The following is a 17130-nucleotide window of genomic DNA, read 5'->3' on the forward strand; positions in this document are numbered from 1 at the left end:
GTATGCTGCAGGGCTCATCCTTTAATTGTGCTCCATATACAATGGAAAATATGTATTCAGTTGTACATGGCACTTCATACCAGGGTCAGTTGATTGAGAGCCCAACGCAACAGACCTAAAATCGAATCTGGCGCGTCTCGCCCAGGTTGCGTTCTGGCATTTATTATATTTGTTGTACTAGATCAGACAGAGCAACTGATTGAACTGAGGTGCTGAAAATGTTTCGTTAGTTCAGCCTCTAACATATTATAATTATGTATCTACACACGCCTGCCATTCTGTATCATCTGGTAATCAACACTATGAAACAATAAATAATTAGTTTTCTTCCGAATCACATACGCTGTCTCGTCTTCACCAGCCACAGGACAGTGATGGAGGAGACAGGAGGCAGTGGATAAAATCGAAATTTAGGTGAAAGTTGAGGCAGTGGTTGAGGTGGAAAGAGAAAGACGTATTCTTTATTGAAACCGGCTAAAAAAATATGGAAGTATGTGTGTGTGTGTGTGTGTGTGTGTGTGTGTGTGTGTGTGTGTGTGTGTTTGTGTTGTTTAGTTCTATATACATGTCGCATACTAGGAAAACAGGAAAAGAGCTATTTTCGTAATAATTGTCTCTGCTGAATAGAAAATTATATTTACAATGTTATAAACTACATGTTCCTTGATTAATACCTGGCTTAGTTTGAACACTTCTATCTTCAACTAATTTTCTCAAGTATTTATTTTTTTTTCTGAAAGTTTCTTACCATATCCTCTTATATTTTCTAGAGGGAGAGAGAGAGAGATTTACAATAGAATAATAAACACTTTTCCTCCAATTCTGGATAATCCTTTTTTTTTTTTATCTCAATGGATCTTCTTCTTCTTCTTCTTCTTTTTTCTTAGCCAAAGCCACTCTTACATAAAAACAATATTGCCTTAAAACATTAGGATTTTATATGACAGGCTTACACCGTTTTCCTTACCTCTTCACCCTCACAAGTCACAACAGCTACAACACAAACGTATAAGATTCTACATAACACCTTCCTTGGGTAGGCTCGTGTCCCCTGCATGCGTTGTAAACAGTGCTGTGCTGCTCTCTTCACTCCGGGTGTGCAGACTGTGCTCCGTGTTTCCCCATTGTAATCCCAGCAAACTTTATATTCAAGGCAAACTGCAGCTTTCAGTGGTTTAGAGACTCCTAATATTGGTACATCAAGTTTACCGGGGCTGCAGTATCTTGTCCAGCAGTGTTCATTGTCGGAAGTGACAAGTAGGTGAACTCCCACCTAATTTTAACATTAGTAGTATTTTTTTTTTTTTTTTTTGCATTTTTATATTTCAGTGCCATATTACCTTGATTGTTGAAGCGCCTCGTATTATTATTATTATTATTATTATTATTATTATTATTATTATTATTATTATTGTTATTATTAATCCTTATACCCCGTGGTAAAGTGAGTAGGTGGTTTAAAGATACGTACATAAAAACGGGTAGCAGATGTTAAAAAGATTTTCCTGGAGTACTTTAGTGTTCAGTCCAATTATAAAAAAATAAAAAAACACTGGTACAATTATATATCATTAAAAAGCTTAAAAGTTGCTCTTTGCTGTGGTATAATCGTAATTAAACAAATGTAACTTATATATGCATAAAAAATAAAACAAAGATGAAAAATTTGAGGGCGATATAAATTTACAAGGGTATTCTTTTATTTCTTTAAATAAAAAAATTAAAAAATCAATAAAGCTTATAAATTAGATACCATATGGTGTGAGAATGTATGCAGACTATTCCCTGAGCTTCTTATGATAGTTTGGGAAACATTCTGGGCAAAATCCCTTGGGGCACATATAGCATGTTCTCACGCATTTAGCATGCAGAGCAGTACAGTCCTTCTTGTCTAAAGGCAATCTTTTCATGTCATGATCAACATCAGGTGGTGATATTCCATGAGATGCTTGTTAGGCATATACTGCCTCAAATTAGGGATTTTACCCTGGAACCCAATGATGCTCTCATCAATAGAAATTTTGCATTCTGGTATATAATTACTCTTGAAAACTTTCTGAAAGTGGTCTATAAGAGGGTGGATTTTGTTTAACTGATAAACGGGATCTTCTTTTGGAGGAATTTTTTTGTTATCGTTGAAGTAAATAAACCTTAGCAGCAGCTCAAACCTTTCCCTACTGAGGTGAGCATTGAACTAGGGAGTTGACTGACTGGGATTAGAACAGTCCCATTATGACTTGAGAGCTGGTTTCCTAATTAGCCCCATATTAATTATCATTGCTAGAAATGCCATAAACTTTCCTGGCTCTATTTTACCTTGTTTCATCCATAAATGTACCAAAGACCTTGGCTTTTTGCATAGGTACTCACCATTTTCATGAATCCACTGTTATGCATATCTATTTGTTTCCATAACTAACTTGTCTATTAAATCACTGGTAAAATACATTCTAAAGTACTCAGTGGGCATGGCATCAATGTTAGATGGATGTTTGAGTCCACTGGCTCCTGTAAAAGGAACAGGAGGAGGCCCAACATCATCTTGCAGTGACCCCCATTCTCCCATCTGTGCAGATGACGCACCAGCTGACTGACTGGTCTCATCGTCAATACTATTACTTTCACTGCTTGCTGAGAGAATAGCAGAATCACCATCACTTATGATTTCATCAACAGCTAAGTCTTCTAGGATTACTTCTTCCTCACTGGTGTCGGCATAGCCATCACCTTCAATTTCTTCGAGGTCAGAAACAACCAGCATCACCACACCCTCCCCATCTGACTCCATCATGTCAGCACTACGCACTCTTATCTAAGCCAATAACAAGATGAAAATAAAAAGTCTCAGTATTGTAACGCATCATAATATGTTCCTGAAGTACTTATTTACCCATGGAAATACATGTGTATCTTGTCTTGCCTAGAAATTGATAAAAATTATAAAATACAGCACATTCATATTGGTGTATTCATCACGTTCACACCTGGCACCCTCACAACATCACAAACATACCATTGTAAAAGCTGAGGCGTGATTGGCCAAGCGTCCACCATCTTGAAAACAATGGACCAATGACAGGCCTCGATGTGTGAAGGATAGCCTCAAACATAAGCAAACTGTACAGCATAAAATAAGCTCAGAACTTGAAAAGCACCACGATCATGCTTGACAGGGTCTAACATAAATGCCTGATGAGGTATAATGGTTAATCTTCACTTCATATACATGCTTACATAAACTTTCTTGCTTCATTTTTAATAATGGATGTAATTTTCATGGTCACCCTTACCTTACCTGGTTCAGTTTTATTGCTGTTTCAATCAGTACTCTGTGCATAACTATAGCCCTTCACAGGGTCTATTTCTCACTGTTTGGAGAATTTCTAGCCCCATTTTACCCTGTCTGAAATTAATAATAAGTTTACCTTATGGGGTCAAAGCCACCCCTGTTTGGTTAGGTTAAAAAAATGTTATCTTAGGTTAGTTTACTTTAAGGGAGTCTAGGGGGGCAAAGCCCTACCGATTAGGTTACAAAATGTTAGGTTAGGTTAGTTTACTTTATGGGGTGTCCAGAGGGGGCAAAGTTCCCTCTGGACACCCCTCTGGGGGTTACAAAATGTTAACCCCTCTGGAGGTTACAAAATGTTAGGTCAGGTTAGTTTAGCTTATGGGGGGATCCAGTAGGTTTGGGGGTGGTTAAGGGGGGGATATTGGTTGAAACTGCAAATTTACCTCTGGTTCTTACCTGGTTGGACTCCCTAGAGGGAACCCCAGCATGGCTACCATGCCAGCCTTAAAGAAAATCACCAAGGAATGTATACCAATAAGAAAGGGCTGGAAACTGTGCTATAAGCCCAGAACAAGTGTCAAAATGTATAACAGGTAGATTAACAACATAAATCAAATAGGCATTCACCCAAAAATTCAGTCAATCTCTTCTTAGAACTATCAAGAGAATCTGATTCTGCCACATTGATAGGAAGGGAGTTGCAGACTTTCACTACTCTGACTGAAAAGAATCTATGCCTGGTATCACAATGACCGTAATGAACAAGGATTTTGTAACAACATCCTCTTGTGCCAATAGTAGGAACCAAAGTAAATAAATCAGTAGGAGAAATTAGGGAGAGACCAAAAAAACCTTCCAGCACTTAATAAGATCAACCTGTAACATTCTCCCATTCACTATAAATAAGTCCGAATCCATAAGATACTGAGCATATAACATATTCTCAAGACCTTGAATCCTTTTTGTCTAATGTCGTTGTACTGATATTAGTAGCTTTAGGTCAGTGACATAATCATTATTCCAGACAGTATATCCAAACTGCTTGTTCACACCTGTTACATCTGTTACATCTGTTATATCATCTGGTTGTTATGAACAGATGGCAATTATCAAGTCACTCACTTCCACTGCATGTAGTGTTTTCTCTTAATCCTAAGTCTTCAGATCTGCTGGGAATCTATCAGGCTGTAAGTTTGCCAAGAAAATTGTCAGGAGTTTGGAGAACTGTAGGGAAATTATAGAAATAACCTTAGCTTAGTAACAGTGATTAGCTGGACGTTTCAGGACAGCCTGCATGCAGCAACTTGCTATTGATTCTTGTTTATATTTAAATGTCCTGTAACTTTTAAACTATGGCATGAGTTAAAATAAAATAATTTACTCTTTCATTTCTGAGAATATATGAATTTCCTCCCAAGACACCCTACATATATATATATATATATATATATATATATATATATATATATATATATATATATATATATATATATATATATATATATATATATATATATATATATATTTTTTTTTTTTTTTTTTTTTTTTTCTATCAGAATAACAAAATAAACTTCACAAGACTAACTCACCAGTCATGCAAGCTGCTGCTCATGTATCACCCACATGTCCCTCCCTCCTTTTATTCCTTTCCTCTCCCTTCTTTTGTCTTGTTTCAAATTCCCTACCTATTACTGCCCTTCCCCTTATCTGTCAGAGATAAGGGACAAGGGAGAGAGAGTCTCTCTCTCTCTCTCTCTCTCTCTCTCTCTCTCTCTCTCTCTCTCTCTCTCTCTCTCTCTCTCTCTCTCTCTCTCTCTCTCTCTCTCTCTCTCTCTCTCTCTCTCTCTCTCTCTCTCTCTCTCTCTCTCTCTCTCTCTCTCTCTCTCTCTCTCTCTCTCTCTCTCTCTCTCTCTCTCTCTCTCTCTCTCTCTCATTTTATACCATTTTTGCTTCATTGTTTCTCACTCTTTTTCACTCATATACATAATACCATTTTCATTCTCACTCAGTCTCATTCTATTTAGCAATCCTTAGGATTGTTTTTAGTTTCACAGAGAGAGAGAGAGAGAGAGAGAGAGAGAGAGAGAGAGAGAGAGAGAGAGAGAGAGAGCGTGCATTCTGACTTAGGCGGGATTTACCATATGTATATGCAGGACACTGACAGTAGGTAAATGTGACCCGTACTTGTCAAAGCAGCGTGGGTGGTGGTGGTGGGGTGGTACTGGGGGTGATAACATGTGAAACTCAGGAGGGTAAGAATGTAGGACTAGGCATGAAGCTCTGGAGGGTACTGTATATATTTGTTGTGTTATTTCAAATTTAGTAGTGCAGATGTGCTCATTTTCTTGTGTTTTTTTATTGTGGATTTTTTATATTATTTTCTGGTTCCCTGGGGCCAATTAATTTTTTCCCATAGGTTCTTCAGTTACCATAGTGCACATTTGCCATACTGAGCACTACAATAGAACGAATCAAGTTCATTGTCGAGTACCCTACTGTGTATGGATACCATATCTAAATGTTATCATTTTCAGTCGTTCATAATGAGCAAGGCAGGCAGCAAAATGAAGGCAATGAAGAAAGTGGTGGATAAGGTGGTCCATGGTAACCTCATCAAGACCAACATACCTGCTGGGATGGCTGTTGCTGGACCACCACTTGGACCCATGCTGGGACAGGTGAGTCAAGAGAATTACACATCTGCCAGTAATAAAGGCTTGAAAGAGACACATGGAGATCGAAACTGAATACCCAATATCTAAATTGTGCAACCAAGTGCATAGTCTGAAGAATTAATTGTCTTTTATATATATATATATATATATATATATATATATATATATATATATATATATATATATATATATATATATATATATATATATATATATATATATATATATATATTGCATGGGAACAAAATGCATGCACAAAACTTCCTATCCATAGTTTTAAGATATCTATTAATTCTATTTATCACTCAAACCTGTATTAAAGTGATGCCAACATTTTGATAAAGATTATTTAGGAATATAGTATTTGGTTAAGATGTTGAGATTACTTACTTTTGTTTATAGATTACTTACCTTTGTTTATGGTAAAGAATTGTCATGTGAGGCATTACCTTAATTCTGCCATGAAAGCTGCAGACAGAACCTATGGAGAGAAGCTGTCCTTTACTTGTTCTTACTGTAAAAAGTATTATCCAAACTTTTTTTTCCAGTTTAACTAACAATATATTCTGAGTTAAATAGGAGAAATGAAAAGTGATACAAACCTTGGTGATTATTGCATGCTAATTGTGATGCCCTGTCTGTCAATTTTGTGTGTATTGAGAGCGTATTCTTGTAGAGAGATCTTGCTCTTCTTTACTCACATGATTTATAGCCAATGACATTCTTTGGAACCTAGAGAGGATTCATACAAAAGTCATAAAATTCTCTCTACTTTTAATTGTGCTAGAGGAAGACTGATATATTCAATTATTTTATTTATGTAGATGAACAAAATAAGTAGATTGATTGTTATTGTTGTTATACAGTGCTTATTTCAGGCTACTTATGAAAAATTGTTCCCCAAACACAACACTCATGCTGTTTGGTGTAGCAGCTCCTTCCTGTGCATATAGAAAGTAGTGCTGTGATCATTGTATAGCTCATTGATTGTGTTTGGTTTATTCCCTCAGCGTGGCCTCAACATCGCAGCATTCTGTAAGGATTTCAATGCCCGTACTGCACATTTCATTGAAGGCGTCCCACTTCCATGCAGGATACTTGTGAAGTCAGACCGCTCTTATGAACTCACCATCCACAATCCACCATCAACATACTTTCTTAAGCAAGCTGCTGGGATCCAGAGAGGTGCTATGAGTCCAGGCAAGTCCAGCAGGAATGAGAACTGGTGTTATTGGAAAGTTGCCCAATCACTGCATTACAATGGCTGGTGCATGTAGAGTATCTGAAAGGAAAGTAGTGGGTAAAAGTTAAAAGAAAGGTAACTGGATCTGATGTGAAAGATTTTGAGCACCATAGAAATGAATGCAGACCACGTACAAATGCTTAAATGGGGACACTACCTTGAGGGCCTCTGTGAGACTCACATCTGGGCCAGTTACTTGATCAAGTCAAATGTGGGATGGGACTGGCCCATTATGAGGTAGCAGTGGCAAACTGGTTCATTTGTCAGTTTATTGCAGAAAGATTTGTGTGCAATCTTTACACATTTCGGCCTGATCTATTCTTTCCCTTACTTAGAAGCCTAAGGATGAGTTGGATTATAATTTAGATTTAGGGAATGTTTGTGGGTGTGTGTGTGTGTGTGTGTGTGTGTGGGCGCGCGCGCATGTGCATGCAGCCATGCATCCATGTGTTCATGTTTCCATGCATACATCATATCAGTTATCTCATTTGGTTGGGATGTTTGTCTGGTATACAGATTCAAAGTCTCATGTTCTTTACTATTCATTTGTGATTCATATGTTTAATTCACTATATTTCAGGCAAAGAAATCGCTGGAAAAATAACCCTAAAGCATGTATATGAAATAGCCAAAATCAAACAACAAGATCCACCCTTATATCTCACACCTCTCAAAGAAATTTGTGAATTGGTCATCGGTTCAGCGCACTCTTGTGGGATTGAGGTAAGTAGGACAGAATTAGTCTTGTATGTTTAAAAAGTGTATGGATTTTACACTTAGTGTGTAGCAGAGGTGTCTACATTTTCTCCAATGAAACAGTTACATAGACATAATGTGTTCACTGACAGATGCTTTGTTGTGTGAGAGTTTATAAGAGTAAGTGGCTCCAAACAAACACCAAACTTGGTATTGTTCAGTGCCTCAAAAAACTTAATTCTTCCATCTATCAACTCAACACAACCTCCCAGGCAACTATCCTCTCTTCTTCAATGACACTCATCTGTCCCCTTCTTCTACACTAAACATCCTCAGTCTGTCCTTTTCTTATTATCTAAACTGGAAACCTCACACCTCATCTCTGGCTAAAACAGCTTTTATGAAGTTAGGCATTCTGAGACATCTCTGCCAGTTTTTCTCACTCCCGCCAGCTGCTAACTCTGTACAAGGGCTTTATCCATCCATGTATGGAGTATGCTTCACATGTCTGGGGGGGTTCCACTCATACTGCTTTTTTAGACAGGGTGGAATCAAAAGCTTTTTGCCTCATCAACTCCTCTGCTCTAACTGACTACCTTTAGCCTCTTTCCCATTGCCACAGTGTTGCATCTCTAGCTATCTTCTACCACTATTATCATGCTAACTGCTCTTCTGATCTTGCTAACTGCATGCCTCCCTTCCTCTCGTGGCCTCACTGCACAAGAATTTCTTCTTTCTCACACCCCTGTTTTGTCCACCTTTCTAATGCAGGAGTTACCCAGTATTCTCAATCATTCATGCCTTTCTCTGGTAAACTCTGGAACTCCCTGCCTGCTTCTGTATTTTCACCTTCCTATGACTTGAACTCTTTCAAGAGGGAGGTTTTAAGACACTTATCCTTCAATTTATGACTACTGCTTCAGACCCTATTCAGGGACCAGCATCTCAGTGGGCTTTTATATATATATATATATATATATATATATATATATATATATATATATATATATATATATATATATATATATATATATATATATATTTTTTTTTTTTTTTTTTTTTTTTTTTTTTTTTTTTTTAGTATTTTGTTGCCCTTGACTGGTGTCCCTCCTACATAAAAAATTAAATTAAATTAAATGGGATTAGGAGGTGTAGGAGCTGGGGTACAGAAGAAAGAGAAATGTAAAAGGAAACTAATATATTCCCTTATTATCTTTAAGTATAAGCTATGATGGATACTGTTTATATTATTCTGTATGAGGTGCCTTCAAAATATTGTGTTTCAAGAAATTGAATTGATGTCTGATGTGTAGAAAGAAAACATGTGTTCCATGCTGGTATTACTTTATTTTCTAAACAGTTCTTGGTTTATAGGTAGATGCTAACTTTTGTAGATGCAGCATAATGTTATACAAAGCATGGCTTCTGCACTTATTTTACTCAGATATAGGGTTTCTTAACAGAAATCTCATGGTCTTTTACTCGCACCAAAGATTGTCACCAGTTTTTACTTATTTTACTTTACATTTACCATCCTGAAGTAATTGTACTCTATTTCTTTCAGGTTGTAAGAGATCTAGACGCCAAAGAATATGAGGAATTCCTTAATGAACGCAAATTGGTGGTTGAAGACCAGCAGCGAGAGTTGCAAGAGAAGAAAGAAGCAAAGTTGTTAAGGAAATAGTCAAATGTGTATTATATTTATATTATACTGCATCATATATCATGCTTCTGTACATAACACTTGTGACCACTACTGATTAGTATTAAATATTTTAATATGGAGTTGTTTGATGATTTCAGTAAAATCCAAATTCTGCTTGTGCATATGTTTTTGAACCAGTTATATTAGTCTGAGACACCTTTTGTGGAGCCATTGGAATGTACAATGAGATTTATGAGTTCTATACTTAACTGTTAGGCTTCACCTATTCCAAGACAAGTAATTTGGTGGACTTATATTTTCTGATCTTTGAATGATAATCTGGTTGATCAGAAAAATATATATAGACTAAGGTTACATACATATGTAGGTGTGATGGAGCATTAGATTTCAGAGCAAAGCTTATTATAAACATATAATCATAAAATCTTATCCCTCTACGAAAAAAAAAGAAGTTTATTTTGGGCTGCAGAGCTGAATGAATGAGGTTTGTAGTTGACTACTGAAGCCGTGAAACTTTTTTTAAGCTAAATGAGAACATAAAACTGCTGCTTTAATTATTATCATTATTATAATAAAACTCCAGTTTTTACAGCATTGCCAACAAATTGGCAAGTACAACATAAAGAACTTAACACATAGATATACTTTAATAGCATCAGGAATCCAAAATGTAGTTATTTTTATTTTAAATGAATTTTTAATTTTTGAAGTGTTTGATGCATTACCTGAATGACACATGAATGATCCTTGGCATTTTTTATTGCTGTTTATACAATGAAAAAGCATTTTGGGACAATTCATAAAACATTGATTGAGAACATTTCAAACACAGGCAGACTCCCTCCCACAAAGACTACTAAGTTATCAAGAGAGGACAATCAACAAAATGTTTGAGGTAAGTGTTTACTTCTGTACACATGGTGTATATGTATATGTAATTTGGATGGAAATGTATGCATGGAGGCACTTTGTCTCAGCTCACTTTATGGAGGATATCAGCCCATGCCCACTATGTAAGGATACTGCTACTGTTTTCCTTATGCTTAGTAAAAAGAACTTAAGTGATAGGAGTGAGAACTTCCTCAGATTATGGACTAGTTTCATTTGCACGTCTGTGTGTTTACATGCAACCGTGGGTGCCTGGTCCTAACTGCCCTCTAAAAGGTTATCTGTTTGGTATAGTATACATAATAAACATATAACAGACAATGAGATAAGACATTACATATCGTATTGGGTTCCTTCCCCATCAACCCACCCTTAAGACGCTCTGATTTCATGTCAAATACCACAACCATCGCCTCGAAGGCCACAGATGTAACAAATTAGGTTCTTATGGACATTTTTTTTTTTCTATGATGCGGAATCCTAGTCAAACTATTGCTAGGATCATACAAATACCCTTGAAAACCCCGACAACATTTACGTAGCCACCATAATTATCACTATTATAACATGCAATTTTCCATTAACGAGCGAGGGAGGGTAGCAGGGTGGATGTCTGCTACCGGTGTGGTGGAGGCCTGGCTGCGGTGCACTTTTCATGTTACCTGTCTGGAGGATAGACGTGTGCAGCAGTTCTCTGCAAAGAAAGAAAGAAGAAAAAATGGCAAAAAAGGTACGTAAAGCCTTTAATAGTGTGTATGTTTGTGTATTGTCAAATGTCATTACCATCACTATAACCATTACTGTAATTATTATTATTATTATTATTATTATTATTATTATTATTATTATTATTGTTATTACTATTATAATTATTATTATTATTATCATTAATCTGTACAGTCGCTGCTCCAAACCAATCTCTGTGATATTTTAGCATGACACGTATATATAACGCAGTGATTCTCAAACTGTGCGCCGCGTAATTTTCAAGGATAGGTATACATTATACTGACTGTGGAGTTGGTGCACCGTCATAGTCTAAGATATATGATTGGTGCGCCACTAAGCAATGAAGTCTGAGAACCTTTGATATAATGTCATGAAGTCATAATTTTGGTGAGCTCTCTGATTTACGACGTTCACGGTAATTGGATAAAAGTAAAGATGCCTTCCAGATCCTAAGTTCATAACCGGTGTGTTCACTGCCGTTCCTTTCGCACACTGTCTGAGCCTCCTGCTGGTCCTGACTGTTTTAATACGTCAAAAAATACAGTTTCTGAAATATGTAATTTCTACCAGCCTTGCATAAGGAAATGTCAAGAAATACAGGGCAACAAATTTTCAGAGATTAATTAGGAATTTCCTAAAAAATTGGTGCTTTTATAATATATTTTCCCGGCATTTGAGAGAGAGAGAGAGAGAGAGAGAGAGAGAGAGAGAGAGAGAGAGAGAGAGAGAGAGAGAGAGAGAGAGAGAGAGAGAGAGGATTACTTCGCTAACCCTCACCTCACCTGCCACGTTGCATCAGCCATACCCATAGAGATATAATTAAACCTCCTTAGCCATACCCCTTCAATCCTGACCACCGCCATGCGTTATTCTGGATGTGACCTTGGCCTTCTGAATTTTTCCCCCAAGTAGCCTACACTGAAAATGCAAAAAAACTTTTCGATATGTGCGTTCGGTGTAGACTAGTTCTGGATGCCGAGAACTGAGTCCTATGGGAAGCCTGCTAGGCTCCATTAACCCAAAAGCTGTCAGAATGAGTCACCAACCGAAAAAAAAAAAAAAGTATACGTGGAGTCAGAGAGTGCTTAGGAACGCTTTCCTTGACTAATGGTTATCATGACTTGGGTGTGGAAATTCATGAAAGCTTATTATTTGTATGATTTTCTTATGTATTTATTAAGTGAACTTGTGTTGGCCGACGAAGGAATCTGTGGGCCAGTCTCTTCAGGGGAAGAGAGAGAAGATTGATGGCGAAGGAAAAACAAATTGATGAGGTCAAGTTTGCAAGAGGAAATACAATGTTGGGGGAATCCTTCTGGGACCGTGGGTGTTTGGTGGAGTGTATCGTGAAACGCTAATCGCTTCATGGTATCCTTGTTGAAGCTGAACAGGAGCACCTCTAGAAATAAAGGAGGCAACTGAACCGGGAACCACTATAATTTCAGACTGCTGGAATGTGTAGAGCTGCCTACACGATGAAGGTTATCAGCACCTGACTGTTAATCATGCTCTCTCTCTCTCTCTCTCTCTCTCTCTCTTAGTTACTACTACATACCACCACCACCACTAGCTACAATACTATCTCCACTAATAGGAATGCGAGTACATTTCAAACAATCTGATTATTATATCTTTGAGGTTAATTAGGCTACACCAGCTATGCACAATACTATAAACTATTTTGCTGCAATAGTTTACTATATATTATATAGTAAACTAATGCAACAAAATAAAGTCAACAGATGTAATGTTACGGTTAATATAGTATGTATTTATGTACTTATTTATGTATACTCGTATGTAGGTAGTGTAATTATATTTTCAGTGCTATAATTATATTTTCAGTGTTAGTGACCGCTATCTCCACAAATGACAAAGTTAATGTTCCAGTAACGAGCGAACGAGTAAGGAAGGCAAGGTATTTTACTGCCTGTGTGTTAGTACGTGTCGCTGCCCTCAGTCCACTGCCCAGTCATTCCTTCTCTTCCCGGCTCAGACGACGGACTTGTGTGGGGGATCACAGATCGGTAGAAAAAGCCGGCAGAAAAAGTATGTAATACCATTATTGTGTATGTCCCTTTAAGTTGTTGGGTCATGTGCTTAGAGAGGAAGGTCTCGAAAGGAATTGCTTCCTGAGAAGAGTGAAGAGAATGATTGATAAAAAAAAAAAAAACGTGGCTCCGTGTGATAAAAAAAGAGGGCTCCGTAGAAGAGTGGAGAGGAGAGAGAGGACGTCAGAGTGAAATTCCGACAGGAAGGTACGGGTAGAAGACACTGCACAGTGTGCACTCTCATCCACAATTTCTAGCCCATCCAGGACAAGGCGGAGGATCAAAAGTGGGCCTTATTAGATGCAGACCCACTCTGGGTATCACGAGGCAACACATGCATACTCAGCTATCACCTAGGCAGAACACGCATACTCGAACATACTGATTATGAACCCTCGTTGTTGAGGGAATCATATAATACTATTGAATATAACACAATCACAAGAATCACATCGATGCTGTTTACATTTAGATGGTACGTACCTGAAAACTGTAGCCTGATTATGCATTTAGTATTGGACATGATTCACTCAACAGCGAAACAGGCAAATGGCTCATAAGGAGTGTTCGAACATGTGTTGCTTCGTGACAGCCAGTGTGGGCCTGCCAATAGAGTACACTTTTCTGTTAGTCTTGCGTCCAGAAAGGCCTCACACTTCTGAACGTTCGCCACGTCCTGGATGGGCTAGAGATTGTGGACTGTGAGTGTACATAGCGGAAGTTGAGGATGGCTGAGGGAAGAGTGGAAGTCCGTGATTAATGACGTCACAAGACTGGCACCTCGGTAACGGTAATGTCTATTGTTTTCACTGCTGTCACACTGTTGTTGAACTGCTCCTTAATCACAAACTACTCATTTTGCTTGTTCTGCAGGCAACTCTTGATTTATTATACCGTTTAAACATTGGACTCTTTTTCTTTCAGTCCATCTTTATCGTAGGTTCATATTAAGATTATGTACAGTGCTTTTAGTGTTGTGAATTGCTGTATATCCCGTTGAGAGGGTTGTATCATTAACGTCACTAATATCAAAGCGAACACGACCTATAACTCCTACGTGTAACCTTTAAAATTCATGGGCTTCACAAATGTATAACGTTTATCACAAGAAGTATACGGGTTTATCTACCAGGAGTTAACCCGAGTGAGACTGTTGAGATTCTACACTCTACAGTAATGCCACACGCTGTCCTGTGTCTCGACAAAATTACTTGCTAGACAGGAGGAAGAGGAAGAAAGGGAAAGTTATTCAGTGATAAACTATCATTAATAATTGGGTTGTTAGGATAGCGTCTCTCTCTCTCTCTCTCTCTCTCTCTCTCTCTCTCTCTCTCTCTCTCTCTCTCTCTCTCTCTCTCTCTCTCTTTATACTACTACTACTGCTACTACTATCTCTCTCTCTCTCTCTCTCTCTCTCTCTCTCTCTCTCTCTCTCTCTCTCTCTCCCTTTTTATACTACTACTACTACTATTACTACTACTACTACTAAGCTAATGCTGACGTTGGGCTGTATCACGTTACTAATTATAACTGCTGCTGCTGCTGCATTTACCACTACGACCACCACTGCTATTACTACTACTACCACTACGTACTCGTACTTCCATTCAACTGCGCACACTCCTACCACTAGTACAAGTATGCAAATGAACTTCAAATGACTAGCTTTTAGTTAATTATATATATATATATATATATATATATATATATATATATATATATATATATATATATATATATATATATATATATATATATATATATATATATATATATATATATATATACACACACACACAACCCGTTTTCTCCATACCCTCTCCCTCCCTCCATACGTACTATGGAGGGTTTTTAAGAGGATCTTTAAATCTTTAATTTCTGCGATCAGGGACGAGTCCCAGGACTCTATTCCTAAGTCATATGAAATCGGTAAGTGTGCGAAAATATTTTTTATACTTGAAAAATAATTTCCTTCCTTTCCTCCCCTTTCCCTGTCCTTCCCTCCTTCCCTTCCCTTTACCTGCCCTCCTCTCATTTCCCTCCTTCCCTCTCCTTTACCTGCCTTCCTCTCCCTTCCCTCCGTCCATCCATCCATCTCTCTCTCTCTCTCTCTCTCTCTCTCTCTCTCTCTCTCTCTCTCTCTCTCTCTCTCTCTCTCTCTCTCTCTCTCTCTCTCTCTCTCCAAAACAAAAGCCATGGCAAAGACGCGCCACACACCCTTGACCCAATTCATACTTCAGAGTCACTATATCGACTCGGTAGCCACGCATTGCTACCTCGGCGAGGTTGTGAGTCGCAACGGCAGCTGCAAGGCAGAGATACAATACCTGAAGGACAAGTGCCGTGCTCGCAACCGAATACTCAAGGCACTGTCTTGGGGAGGTATGTGGGTGTCCAGTAACGTGATTCTGGCCACATATAAAGGTCCTGGTGAGCTCTTTAATTGATTACGCAAGCCTGGTGCTTCTCACCTTGTCTAAAGGGGACGCAAAAGCCCTGGAAACCGTCCAGAATGAAGAGTTGAGGACCGTGTTTGGCGTGCCACACTGGACGAAAACAGACAAATTACGGGCAGAGGTGCACATCCCATCGCTCGCAGAAAGGGTAAAATATACCATGGCCAACCTCCTACTTAAAACATCTCTGATGCATGACCATCCAGACCACGTCCTCATGGCTCTTCATCGCTACCACGAAGGAACGCGAGGCCTAGGGAAGTGGATCAACAAGACCGAGCAACTTTCAGGAGCTTGTTCTCGTGGGAAGATTAGAGGACCGCTGCCGCGCCAGCAGTGGGACGCGCCAGTCCCCCATGGTCACAGATGCCAATGCGGCTTATTATCAAGCCACCGCGATACATGAAGCAGGAATGCGTCACACACACACACACACACACACACACACAGAGAGAGAGAGAGAGAGAGAGAGAGAGAGAGAGAGAGAGAGAGAGAGAGAGAGAGAGAGAGAGAGAGAGAGAGAGAGAGTGGAAGGATGGAGGGTAGGTGGCATGGAAGGAAGGAAGGAAGGAAGGAATGAATGAAGGAAGGAGGGAATGGGGAGGAGGTCAATAGAGAGAGAGAGAGAGAGAGAGAGAGAGAGAGAGAGAGAGAGAGAGAGAGAGAGAAACACACGCGGATTTAGATATGGTGGTAGTACTGCACAGCTACAGCGCAGCATCATACCAGATGTGAGGACAAAACATACAAGCATCATACCAGATATGAGGACAAAACATACACTCTATTAGGGATTTTAGCACACACACTCTTCCTGTTATTCATCAATGATCTTCTAAACCAAGCTTCTTCTCCTATCCACTTCTACGCAGATGATACCACCCTGCATTTTTCCACGTCTTTTAATAGAGTTCCAACCCATCAGGAAGTAAAACAGCTCATGCAGGGAAGCTGCAGTAAAATTTCTGATTGGGGCAGAGCAAACTTAGTATTGTTCAATGCCTCATCTTGACACAACCTTGCAGACAACTATTCTTTCATCTATCAACTCGACACAACCTTCCAGACAACTATCACCTCTTCTTCAATGACACTCAACTGTCACTCTCTTCTACACTGAACATCCTCGGTCTCTCCTTTATTTATAATCTGAACTGGAAACTGCGTGACTGTGTGCGTGCGCGTGCGTGCGTTTGTGCGCCCGGGCGCATAGTGTGTCGACAGGCGCATAGTGTGCGTGTGTGTGCGCGCGCGCGCATACATAGACGTGTGCGCACACACGCAAGCGCGCGCGCGTGCACACACGAAAGCGCGCGCGCGTGCATACACACACACACACACAGACAGACACACACACAGACACACACACACACACACTCGTGCATACAAATAAACATACGAGCGCTCGCACATACACAGACACGCGCGCAAGTACAC

At 38.9% G+C, this 17130-nt stretch overlaps 1 protein-coding gene and 1 long non-coding RNA gene across 8 annotated transcripts in view; one reads left to right on the top strand and one right to left on the bottom strand.

Moving 5' to 3' along the window:
• Nucleotides 1-1042: 1042 nt before the first annotated feature.
• Nucleotides 1043-9688, top strand: LOC135101013 (large ribosomal subunit protein uL11m-like). The gene is made up of 5 exons (XM_064004604.1): nt 1043-1257; nt 5824-5967; nt 6975-7164; nt 7788-7930; nt 9468-9688. Exons 2-5 carry the CDS (start codon nt 5833-5835, stop codon nt 9585-9587), a joined length of 588 nt encoding a protein of 195 aa, XP_063860674.1. The 5' UTR covers nt 1043-1257; nt 5824-5832; the 3' UTR covers nt 9588-9688.
• Nucleotides 9689-10310: 622 nt separating this feature from the next.
• The window catches only part of LOC135101029 (uncharacterized), a 34064-nt gene continuing 27244 nt past the window's right edge, over nt 10311-17130 (bottom strand). For all 7 annotated transcript variants that reach the window (XR_010269002.1, XR_010269000.1, XR_010268999.1 and 4 more), the window contains one exon: nt 10311-11151. This is a non-coding gene — a long non-coding RNA (uncharacterized LOC135101029). The remainder of the gene's footprint in view (nt 11152-17130) is intronic.

Source organism: Scylla paramamosain, chromosome 1 (genome assembly GCF_035594125.1).
Source record: "Scylla paramamosain isolate STU-SP2022 chromosome 1, ASM3559412v1, whole genome shotgun sequence".
Lineage (NCBI taxonomy): Eukaryota > Metazoa > Arthropoda > Malacostraca > Decapoda > Portunidae > Scylla > Scylla paramamosain.